Source organism: Schistocerca gregaria, chromosome 3, assembly GCF_023897955.1.
Source record: "Schistocerca gregaria isolate iqSchGreg1 chromosome 3, iqSchGreg1.2, whole genome shotgun sequence".
Taxonomy (NCBI): Eukaryota; Metazoa; Arthropoda; class Insecta; order Orthoptera; family Acrididae; genus Schistocerca; species Schistocerca gregaria.
In genome coordinates this window covers 318358337-318371643 of record NC_064922.1, presented here as the reverse complement: position 1 = coordinate 318371643, position 13307 = coordinate 318358337, and the positions used below count along the sequence as shown (strand labels likewise).

The 13307-nt window shown below is 36.4% G+C and overlaps 1 protein-coding gene and 1 long non-coding RNA gene across 3 annotated transcripts in view; one reads left to right on the top strand and one right to left on the bottom strand.

The window, feature by feature from the left end:
* LOC126354252 (VPS35 endosomal protein-sorting factor-like) overlaps window positions 1-13307 on the bottom strand; it is a 110639-nt gene that overhangs the window by 56318 nt on the left and 41014 nt on the right. For both annotated transcript variants that reach the window (XM_050003770.1, XM_050003769.1), the window contains one exon: window positions 396-526. In XM_050003770.1, coding sequence (XP_049859727.1) covers window positions 396-526 — 131 coding nt within the window. The remainder of the gene's footprint in view (window positions 1-395; window positions 527-13307) is intronic.
* LOC126354253 (uncharacterized) lies at window positions 4571-12755 on the top strand. The gene is made up of 2 exons (XR_007565286.1): window positions 4571-5873; window positions 12646-12755. It is a non-coding gene; the product is annotated as an uncharacterized LOC126354253 (long non-coding RNA).

Genomic DNA, 13307 nt, shown 5'->3' with positions numbered 1-13307 from the left:
CTACAATTTTACAAGACCTGTGTGACCCACATGTAGACATCTGGCGCCACATACATCCAGAAACCTGAAAAGGACTTATCAAATCTGCGGCATGCAGAACTAATGCAGTATTGTTTTCCAAAGCTGGAAGGAAGGAAGCAAAGGAGGTTAGGGAGTTTTACATCCCATTGACAGTGAGGCCATTAAAGACAGTCCAAAGGTGGAAGAACACATTATTATGCAGGTTGTCATAAAGTTTTGACTCATCAGCATATTTCTCACGAAATCCCAATTTTTTCTATTTCCCAGTCAATTAAGTGTCTGCTTTAAAGGATCTTTTAACTGTGTATTACGTAATGGTGTAACTATGTAACATGGATAAATATAAGATCAAATTTTCAGAGCTCCATACTTACACATAATATTCTGCTTTGGTCCGCAGTCTTTCATATACTAATCTCCCAAATATATCTAAAATATCTGTTATTAGAACAAATTTACTTGGATAGAACTGAATAACAGATGTATCCACCAACAACTTTGAGCACTGCAAAGGAGAAAGACGGAATTAGCTATTTTTCCAGTTATGGTGATGCAACTAGTAGGAGGTAGTTACTTCACAAACTAACATGAGCCATTTAGCACTCATATACATACAGGGTGGTCAGAAACAGCCTAGAAAGCTTGTAAAGGTATTGCAGGGTAGGTTGTGCAGAGAAACAATGGTTAAGAAAAAAATTTGATACACTGCGCCATTTCCAAGTTAATTAGTATTAAATCAGGTTGTTGCGCACACAGATTTTAGCGACCCACCAAATACAATTAGTGTCAGTTGTTCTCATAGTGTATACGATAGTGCACGAGACTGTTCAGCCTTTGGCTAGGGTTTGATACTTACTACTGTCCCATGTCCAACTTTTGTATAGCTCTCTTGTTCGGTTTTAGGAAACCAAATGAAGAACACGTTTATTAACACCATCCCTGGCGGGCCACTTTAATCTGTGTGCACTATGGCCTGATTGCTGATTAACTCACTCATCTGTACACAAACACAGCAGTAGGGTAACCAGCATTTGGGTATTTACTCTTTATTCAATTTTACTGTTGTTCCTATTATCTACATGCATTAACTCACTTTTAGCTGCATATAAAGTAAGCTGCTATTCATAGTAGCAAATGTTAATGTTCTTTAAGCCTTTCTTAATATCCTAAGACCTTATGATGACACTTTCCTGCAAACTACATTTTCAGTGCACAATACGGAAGTACTACAAAAATGCTTTTTATCATAAGATATTGGGATATCAACAAAGGCTTAAAGAAAATTTATATTTTCTAAAGTGAATAGCAACTCATCTTAAATGCAGCTAAGGCAAGTTAATGGATACAAATAATAGAAAAAATCAATTATGTTTAATAAGTAAATACCCAGTTGCTGGACCCAGCCACAGGGAGTAGATTCCTATGGACAACGTTAATATGAATGGAAGTAAACACATGGAATTAATTATAGGTAGACTGAATGGAAGCCTTCATTTTTTGTGTGTGTAGAATCCTGTAAAAGTGAAGTACATTACAAAATGGTCCATATAATGCAATCTGTATTGAGTATCTCTAAAATATTTGGAACTGTTTTCAAATCAGCTTTTAGGTAGTGATGAAAGGAGAGAGATGATGGTTTTGTTCATGTGAAAATGTTAGAAAGCTGTTTAGAAATTTTTGAAAGCAAGGCAAACTTATTAGTGGGACACTACAGATAAATTATTAAAAATTGTACCTCAAAGACATGATCAAATTATTTTACAGCCCACTGTTTATTTTATTTTAAGATGACAAGATAACAGAGGTTATTACGTTTACAGTCCTCCAGCACTCACGTAATCTTTGAACAGAACAAGAAAAGGGGATGACGTATAATGGTATGACATACTTCTGCTCCGACACTGCACAGTTGAGTATGAGATTCAACATCATATGAGAAACAAATTTCAGTCACTTAAATTCATTATTTTTACAGCATATTACATGAGATACTTTTCCAATAAGAACGAGAACATTGTGATGTTCAATATTCGAAACACTACATGGAAAAAATATGTAACAACACTGTATCCAACTATCTGTGCATTTCATCTTAATGTTTGAATTCCCTAGTTTTGAGTTGGCAAAACTACGAAAACTTGGGGCCCATTGTGTTTTGTGTGTGAATGCTACCAACCTTAGCTATAAAGCAATGTAGTGCACAATTACATGACATATCTTTTCATTGGTTACTTCCAAGTGTGGCTTCCACCTTCGTAGTCATATGGTACAAAGTGCAAAACGTAAGTATGTTGAGTGCGCTGGGCAGGGCTTGCTTTAACAAAATCTTCCCAGGCTTCCATCTAGGTGGTTGCATTGAAATTCTGTGACATTTCAATGTGTGTCCCACTCATGATCTTCTGGTGAAGTGTTTAGATTTTGCAGTCAACTCATATGAGCAGTGGCTGTCTCTCCCCAACCGTCCCCCCCTGGAGCAGAGTGTGGTGAGAAGCACAGACAGTAATTTGATTCTCAGTGCATTCAGTCTTGCCCAGAGCTGCAAAGCATCGACTGCTGGGTGCGTTCTTGGCACACAGCTGCTAGTGCCAGGTTCCATGTCAAACTAATCTGGTACCTCTTGCCCCTGTTGAGTTTGTCATGGAGACTTACCTCAAGACAACTGATTCTTTGATGATGCTTCACCAAAAGCCACGAGTTCAGCACAATGCTTTTGTTTTCTCAAATTAAAACATATATCCCTCATTGAGCAAGAGTTCTGCCACTGGAGATTTATCTTTATGCCCCACATGTAACCATGTAATATGTTCCATGCAGCACTGTGTTTATCAAATGTTCTTGTAGCCACACTCACAAGGTACTACACCAGGTCTTTGGAAATTCCTGTTACCAACTTCTAGCACTTATACTGGGGAGTGAGAAAATAATATTTTGAATAGGAACCCACATCTGGAAACATACTGCTAAAGTTGTTTCAATTCATATGATTATTTCATCCACTTCCGATTGAGGAACTGAATTAGGTGTGACACAGTACAATTGTTAGGTAAGAATTTGAAAGGAAACATAATGAAACTTCCGTTTATCACTCAGGCAGATTTGTTTACTTAAACATTTAAATGTTGCGTGTTTACATTACTCCAAAACAAAAAAATGACCCCGCATACTATATGTAGAGAACAGTACTGATGCATTACAATAGTGGCTAAATGTGGCACCCACCATCGCTGTTATAGACACTGTATTTATGACACATGTTCTGATATACACTCTCCATTTCATCTGGTGATTCTACAGCTTCTAGTGCAGTGGCCAGAACTCATACCAGCAGATCTTCCTCAGTTTCTACAGGTGTCTTGTAATTTAACTTTGCATACAATCCCACAAGAAGTAGTCCTGTAGGAGTTAATCTGAAAATTGTGGCTGCACCACATCAGCCTTTCCATCCTTCACCATATCGTCTGTTGAAATATCTCCAAACCACATGTGAGAAGTGAGGTGGTCCACTGCCATGCTGAAACCACATTTCCTGATGGACAATCAATAGCACAGCTTCCAAGAATGGGTTCAATTTGTTAATACCAAATCGGCGATAAAATTCCCGAAAATACATGGCACAAGGGTTTTCATCTGTCCTGTCTGTTTCACAAATTTAGAAAACAGTCCCTAGGGGACTTCCATCCATCTGTGACTAGAACTTGATGTGGAAACTGGGGTGTGTCAATGCAGCAGTGCAGGAACCACATGCAGCAGGCAATGCATTGTGGAAAATCAGACTGACCTGAGCATGTACCTTTTTAAGTCATACAGATGTAATTGTTGCTCATGCAGAACGTTCCAGATGGCTAACACCCACTGCATGTGCAATTGTGCGTGTATTCATTGATGGGTTCGCTTCAACGCAATGTAGTACATATACTTCAAATTCGAGCATGCAGCATTGCTGTGGAGCACCATGGTCCTTCCTTCTCATGGTGAAGGTACCTGTTCCTCAGAGCCACAGCGTAACTTGAGCAAAAGTTTGTGCAGTGGCATGCTATGTTGTAGAAAATGTTTTTGATATAGCTGAGAACATGTACCGAACCGTGTTTAGCGTATTGGAGGTATACAGGCATTGAATAGGTCCTACAGCAAGGCAGATGTAAAGTGACATCAGGTAACCATCTGACATAGTACACATTATTCTGTCTACCCTATTGAATACCAGGACAAGCAACTCCGAGACTTTCTCTTTCCCTCAGCAGACGTGGACGCATTACTTATCTCAACTGAAAACATCACAGAACAGAAAGTATTATGTACTCACTCCCATCTATAAAGAATTTCTGAATAACCTGTATGTACTGGGTATTTGCAGTTGTAGTTTGTCCTTTACCAACCCAAGCATATCTTCTTTTTTTCTGGCGGTCAACAGGTGGCCCCAATCTTGTCTTTTTATGAGGAATCTCACAATTTTAGCTGGTGGTGGCCCAACATAGGGGATACAAGTGAGTCTCTCTCCCTCTTTCTCTCACTCTTCTTGTTGTGTCATTTGTTTTCTCCAGTTATAACAATACAGCCCGACCCGTGGGTTAACTGAAATGACTGATACCAACTGTTTTTTGATATGTAACTGTGTAGTTATTGGACAATACAGTGCCCTAGGGATTTGTATGTGTACCTATGTGTATTTATATATCAGTCTGTCGCATTTACTAGTAATATTCTGTATTCGTTGTGAAAAGACTTATTGTCGTCATTAACGGAATTACATAATAAATGCCAAATTAAATGATTCATCAGCAGGGTGAGCTAAGAAATGTAAAGTAACGGATAATAAGATACTGTAGAAGTATTGATATAAGTGGTCAGAGCCACTAATTACGATCATTTGGAACAAGAAATGTATTAGTATAGAAAAAGCTTCATTATCTTGAGAAACAGCTTTTTAAGTGATTACCAAGCAATGTATTCGTACTTGTTATTCATTTTATATCCTATTTTGAAATTAATGTACTTTGTAAACACATTTTGATTAACTTTCCAATTGTTTGCATCACACAATGTTCAGATTTTTCGTATTTCAGGGCGTATTTGTAACTTCCTTGTATACAGTCTGATAGAAAGCAGAATTTGTGATGTCATTAAATGTTAGTATCTGAAACCGAACTGTAATTAATTAAATAACTCAAAATTCACAAAAGACATTATTGTAATTAGAACCATATCGATTTTTAATATTTAAACCTAGTGATGACACTACAGAAATTACGTCAACTAATATTGTTAATTTTTCCTTATTCGGGTGTAATGTCTGTTCGCAAACATTTTGTACATTTTAATTGTAACTTTGAAATTCTTCAGAATTAATAATGCAATATTTTGTGAGTGATTGTTAAAATTCTATATAAGCAGAGATGATGCGAGGTCAGAGTCAGTCAGTTGTTTGTGATGTTTTCGGCTGGAGAGTCTGTACAAGTGACGCCTGTAAATAAATAATGTGAAGTGTGAAGAATTCTCCGATTTCTTCATCTAAAAATGAACCCCCAAAAGTTAAGTTTATAAATATAAAGCTGCTCGACGAACAAGTAGCTTTATAAGTGGTGGTGTGAGCTGGGATTTGATGATTGAAATCGGAACTGTTTTTAAAAAGTAATTGTTTCAGGTGACCGCAAGACGAATACTAAACATAAATTGTGAAGAAATTTTTGTGTTTATGGACGCACAGAACGAGTGGATGTTGCTGCATGAGAAGAGTTGGTGTGGATAAGAAATACAAAGAAAATCATCACCTGCATGGGGAGATCGTAAATCATAACAACTGATCTGATGATAATGGACCAAATTCTCGGACTGCACCGCTGGAATTCAGATGAGTAACAGTTTTTTTTAATTAATTTGTGTTTTTTTTTTGTTTTTGTGAGGAAAAGATTTTACTATGGCTGATGAAAAGTGTGTAGGCGGTGAATCAATTGAAAACACTTCGGACCTAGGATCGAGTATCAGTGAACTAAGTGTAGATCGAGGTTTTGGTGGAGAGGGTTCCAGTGAAAATGTCGCCACAAGTACTCCAATTGCACAGGGAAGAGTAGGCGGAGACGATCTGTTAATGTTATTAATGCAACATATGAAAGAAGCGAAGAAACAGATGGGACAGATTAGGCAGGATACTAGTAAGATAAGGGAAATCCAGGATGGTTTGGCAGCACTAAAAATGACTGTCGAGACAGGGCAGGGTGAACTCAATACTCGTGTAGGAGCAGTGGAAGAACGGGTTGATGTATTAGAAACTAATTTCACACAAGAGTTGTCCAAAAATGAGGAAAGGTTCAAAAAACTAGATAAGCATGTAGAAGTAGAAAATTCAAAACTGAAAGTAGAGGTTGTTCAGACTAGGAGAATCTTAGAAGAAAAGCTTGAATCCAATAAAAAGAATTCAGAGTTAAAATTTGCAGAAATTTCCAATCAAATAAGTAATGTAGATCTAAAGTGTGATGAAAAAATAGATTTGTGTAAAAATAATGTTGTAGGTTTAAGTAAGAAAGTTGTAGAGTTACAAGAAGGTGTAGCCCAAAGAAATTTTGTTAGCAATTTTAATTGTGTATGGGGTGGCATACCTTTAAAATGCTTTCCAGGAGATGGGAAATTGCATCCAGTTGATTTTTTACAGCATTGTCAGGATAATTTTAGTAATGACATGACAGATAATGTAAAAATTAAATTTGTTAAACGATTTTTGGATGGAGAAGCAATCTCGTGGGCAAATCAGAATGTTAATTCTACCATGTCATATAATGAATTTGAAAGAAAGTTTTTAAATAAGTTCTGGTCAGATTCTGAGCAAGCTAGGATTAAAAGTGAGTTTTTGAATGGTCGAATGTATAGGGAAAGTGATGGTAGCTTGAAGTGTTTTTGTGAAAGTCAGTTGAGGAAATTAGTACACCTCGACAAACCTTTTGATGAACTAATACAAATAGATGCATTAAAAAGAAGACTACCAAAAAGAGTACAGTGGGAGTTGATTTATGGACCAGATGATTCTGTAGATCAGTTCTTGAGGTATGTAGATAAGTTGGATAGAGCTTTTGAGAGAAATGAGAGGTTAAACAATGGCAGATTTGGCAATCAACCAACTGGGGGGTGGAACCAAAGCAGGAATCAAGGCAGGAGTAATAATAGTGATAACAGATGGATCAACCATAGTAATGGGGATGGAAACAGAGGGCACAATAGCAGGGAGAGACCTTGGAAAAATAATAACAGACAATTTGATAATCTCCAATCAGGACGAGGCAATTTAAACTGACAGATGCCTCATTGGGAGCCTGTCAGTTTGGGGCAAGAAATGTGTACCGAAATCAGGCTAAACACCACTGGTCTAGAGACACCGAAAATAATTACAGAAGACAGAATAATCGAAGATGTTGGAGTGGAAGTGACAGTACTAATGTAAGACGAGTGCATCAAATTGGCAAATTGCAGTTTAACAGTAAACTCTGGAAACGTATGAATGAAAGTGTTGTAGATAGAAGTAATAGCATCTGTAAGAATGTTGAGGAAGTTCCGTTAGAGGAAGAAACTATTTCAAGTCTATATAATCAGTGTGGTAATGAAGTTTGCAAGGAAAATGTTGGTTCTGATAGTAATCTTGATGAGTTTGGATTAAGTAAATTAATGAAAGAAGAACCTATCCCTGTTAAGCACTTAAGTGATGATACCTGTACTAGTGTACATGTCAACAATTCTGATGGTCATAGTAAAGATGTTGTAGAAGTGTTCAGTGTTGGAAATGATAGCATATGTAGTAATATTGATAGTGAAAGTGTTGGAAGTAATGATGAATGTGAGGAAGAATTAGATGACATGGTGTATTTGGAGGTTAAAGAAGATTTAATTAGTAGTGAAGAAGATGATATCAGTAGTATTTGTGAAGAATATGAAGATCAGATTGTGCCAATGAAAACTGGGAAGGTATCATCAGATAAGGAACATGCAGAGAGCCATCATAATGTAGATGAGATGCTAGAAATGTTATGGGATACTTACAAGGATTATAGTGACAGTGACAGAATGAAAAGGGTCATCAAGATTATTTGTGAAGAATTGCATTCCAACTGGCAAGGTAGAACCAATCAACAGGCTTACAGTGGGATCAGTTCCGGGAAAAACAGACAGTGTGTTAAGGACAGACGTGACATCAAGCAATCATCTGATATAGCATTAAGTAAAATTCAGACAAGTAAGAGAAATTGTACAGGCAAAAATGGTACAAATTACTTGGACTTTAGAGATATTGAAGAAGATCTGTTGGATGAAAATGAGGACAGTAAGAAGGAAAAAGTTTTAGGTTGCCCGTATATACGTATAAAAGTTGCAAATTATGAAGGACTTTGCCTCTTAGACACGGGTAGTCCTGTCTGTGCTATTTCTGAAAAATTTAGAGACCAGATAAGACATAGTGATGACTTTGAAGAATATCCTGTTATTGGAATCAAAATTAAGGGAGCAACTGGTAGGCACAGCAAAGTTGTAAACAGGCAAGCCTTAATATCTTTCACTATTAATGATGTACAGTATAACCAAGGATGCTTTGTAGTACCTGATCTCAATGAGAATATTTTGTTTGGAATGAATTGGATACAAGGAGTAAATGCAGATTTTGACTGGAATAACAAAAAGTTAAAGCTCACCAAGCCAAAGGCAGATGGAACACATGTGACTGAACTAATTATCCAAAATTGCCTAGAGAATAATTTTCAGATTAGAAGAGTGATTTGTACAGATGAGAAGATCGACATTAACAAGGAAGACAATGAAGAAGACTGCAGTGAAGACAAGTATGCTGAATTAGTGGCCACCAAACTAAAAGAAGCTGGTAATTTAAATGAAGAACAGACAGATCAACTAGGCAGTTTGTTGTGGGAATACAAAGATGTGTTTAGTGAGAAACCTGGGAAAGTGAAGAACTATGAATGTAGACTTAAACTAAAACCTCACGAACCATTTTTCATCAAACCCTATGGAGTACCCATTTCAAAAAGAAAAGCTGTGGAGGAAGAACTACAAAAGATGGAAGAGTGGAGAGTAATTGAAAGATGTAATAGTGCATACAATAACCCGTTGGTGGTGGTTTCCAAACGTGATGGTGGAGTAAGACTTGTGCTCGATTCAAGACATTTAAACAAATACCTTGAGAGGGAAACTGATCACCCTGAAAATATAGATGAGTTATTACATAAGTTTGAACATATGAAGTACATGTCTAGCTTAGACTTAACAGCTGGTTTCCATCAGATACCATTAGAGATTCAGTCTAGAAAATATACTGCGTTTTTATATAGAGGAAGATGTTATTGCTATTGTGTTGTACCATTTGGCCTTAATGTATCAATTGCAGAATTTATTCGAGCATTGGATTTTGTTCTAGGAAAAGAACTGTTAAGAAAACTAATCCTTTATGTTGATGACATACTTGTAACAGGAAAAAGTTGGGAAGAACATATACATTTGTTGGGTGAAGTGTGTTACAAATTAAGACAGGGAGGCATGTCATTAAAACTAGAGAAGTGCAAATTCGGAGTTAAACAGCTCAAATTTTTAGGCCATACCATATCAGAAGAAGGAATCTTACCTGATGAAGAAAAACTTGAAGCCATTGCAAAATTTCCTGCACCCAAGACTAAGAAACAACTTAAATCATTCTATGGAATTTGTGGCTACTACCGGAAGTTTGTCAGCAATCAAGCTTTAAATGTACCGTGTTTGAACAACTTGTTGATGAAGAAGAACACCATTTGGGTATGGGACAAGGATTGTCAGGAAGCATTCGACAACATCAAGAAACAGATGTGCAACAGTAAAATGTTATACAGACCTGACCTTACAGAACCATTTTGTATCATGACCGACAGCAGTGACTATGGACTGGGAGCTCATTTGTTCCAAGAAAAGATTGTAGATGGTGTGACGGAGCACAGGTCAATAGCTTTTGCCAGTAGAACTTTACAGAAACATGAGAAGTCATACACTGTCACCGAAAAAGAATTGTTAGCAGTCTATTGGGCTTTCATCAAGTTCAAGAATTACCTATTAGGACATCAAGTGGTAGTATACACAGACCATAAGGCTTTGATCTACATACAAGAGTGTACTTTGCATCACAGCAGGATAACCAGGTGGGCACTATTCCTCCAGCAGTTCGACTATACAGTAAAATATATAAAAGGTGAAGAAAATCAAATCGCAGATGCTCTATCAAGGTTGCCAATGGGAGGAGAAGGTGAAAATAACAGTGATGAGTGTGAAAGGGAGTTTCGGATTATGTATCTAAAAGGGGTGAAAGATGAGAATGAAATCAGGAAAATTTGTAATGACATCCGTAGATATCAAAACCATGATTCCAACTGGAAGTTAGTTAAAAGTTATCTAGGTAAAAGAGGATATGAGAAAGTAGAGCAGTATTATAAAGTGCATAAGGGTATACTATTCAGAAGATACAGTGCAGACAGTGACACTTGGAGATTGTGTTGGCCAGAACAGTATATTGAAGTGTTGATAAAGTATGTACATGAAAGTTTCGGGCATTGTGGGACACTGAAATGTATCCAAAAGATTCAAGAAAATGTGTACTTCTACAACATTGCTAGGAGAGTGAGAAAGCAAATATCTACATGTGACAGGTGTCAGAGAGTAAAAGTTAGCAATCAAACTTGCAGAGGATATATGCAAAACATCTTGCCAAAGGAACAACTACAACTTGTAGCAGTTGACCTTTATGGATCATTGCCTAAGGCTAAAGGAGGATTTTGTTACATATTTGTCATGGTGGATCTTTTTTCAAAATTCATTAAACTATATCCATTGAAGAAAGCAACAAGTAAGAACATTATTTTGAAAATTAGAAGAGACTATTTCACAAAGGTGGGAAAACCAAAGAGCATGCTCTCTGACAATGGAGCACAATTTACTTCTAAAATTTGGAAAACATTTGTGGAGGATGAGAACATAAACCATATTCTGATCTCTGCGTATCACCCGTCCAGCAATCCGGCTGAACGTTACATGAGAGAAATAGGGAGATTATTTAGAACTTATTGCAACAAAAATCATGTGAGTTGGATAGAGTACGTAGACAGCTTTGAAGATATACTGAACAGCTTACAACATTCGTCTACTGGGTTCTGCCCATATGAAATACTGTATCATAAGAAACCGCCAAATCTGATCAACGAATTAATTGAATTCCCAGCATGTAAAGCTATGAGTCCACAGGAAAGAGAAGAAATAGTCAAGAAAGTAATGGAACAACAGGGGAAACTAAGAAAAAACAAACATGACAAGAAGTTGAAACCTACAAATTTTAAAATTGATGATCTGGTCCTGGTGAAAACACATGAAAAATCCAAAGCGATAAGCAATGAATTAAAGAAATTCTTTGACATCTATATTGGCCCATTCAAAATTCAGTCTATGCCACACCCAAATGCATATAGATTAGTGTACCCAAAGTCAGGAAGACTATTTGGTTTACGTAACATAACTGAACTGAAACCTTATAAACAAGTGTCAAATACCAAGAAAAAATAAGATAATGTAAAAGCCCTCAGGAGGATACATCCTGTATCAAGTGCGTGCCGAGCACTAGGTCTCCGAGCTATGTAGCATTCTATTTTCTTCTTTTCGTTTTCGGATGATACATCTTTTACTCATCTATAAACCTATAACGAAGTTATCTCTCACTGAAAATACTAGCCATTCTTTTAGTATAAGTTTTTTTTGTATGTCATATGATTATTGAGTGACATTGTTTGAAAATAAGTAAATAAATTTAACTGTGTATAAAATTTGAATCCTCCCTTGACTAATGACTAATAATTCTTTAAGCATTTCAGGCAATAGTTATTACTATAATTCCTGATTAATATGTGGTGTAAAACTTTTCCAGATCCATATGTGTGTGTGTACTCTATGTTATGTAATATTGTAAATAAATTACTGTTAGCATTTTCATTACAGAATAGAATCCAAGGGGATATAAGATAATGGAGGTCATTGTGGTTATGGTCTGTAGAGTATGTATTTGATTTGTGGGTGGTTCTTTGAAGATTATAGGCTTGGTCATGATTTTGTTAGTTTGCCAATGAGATATACAAATGGACAATGTTAAGGATGTACACGTGTTACTAAATGGACAAGTTGTACTGTGAAAAATGAGTAAGTTTGTCATTACAAGGTGGTGTGCTAATGAACAATCAGTGAGTTTGTGTTTGATATGATAAAGAGCTAAAGGATATCTGGGACATTTAATATGCTGTATAGTGTATTATGCTGAAATATTAATCAAAAAGAAAGGATACATAAATAATTCATTTTTGTTCATTAACTTTAAGTTGTATATAGCTAAATCCGTACAGTTTAGAGATGCTTAATTTTGTGTGATTTTGTCTATAAATATACTAATAGTGTAGGATAGTATGTTAATGATTTTGATACATTTATACCTGATGTGACCTTAATTGTAACCTGCACGAGTACCTTGCGAAATGAGTTCATCCCTGTTCCTACCTAGAGAACTGTATCAAAGATCCTTACCTGACCTGAAAAAAAATTAAGAAACTGAAAAACTAATAGTGGACTGTGCTATTGCAGTGTAGAGACTGCCAGAAGCAGAGGGGCTGCAGACACAAGATGGACAGCGCATTGGGACGGATGATTGTGAGCTGCCAATTCATTAAGATATGCAACATGCACCAGTGACTGGAGTAACAGCTAAGAAAAAAAGAAATTCTATTTTGGAGGGTATTTAGCAGCCATTCATACAAGTTACACTTGTAAGAGTGGCTGGGGGGGTGTATAACAATACAGCCCGACCCGTGGGTTAACTGAAATGACTGATACCAACTGTTTTTTGATATGTAACTGTGTAGTTATTGGACAATACAGTGCCCTAGGGATTTGTATGTGTACCTATGTGTATTTATATATCAGTCTGTCGCATTTACTAGTAATATTCTGTATTCGTTGTGAAAAGACTTATTGTCGTCATTAACGGAATTACATAATAAATGCCAAATTAAATGATTCATCAGCAGGGTGAGCTAAGAAATGTAAAGTAACGGATAATAAGATACTGTAGAAGTATTGATATAAGTGGTCAGAGCCACTAATTACGATCATTTGGAACAAGAAATGTATTAGTATAGAAAAAGCTTCATTATCTTGAGAAACAGCTTTTTAAGTGATTACCAAGCAATGTATTCGTACTTGTTATTCATTTTATATCCTATTTTGAAATTAATGTACTTTGTAAA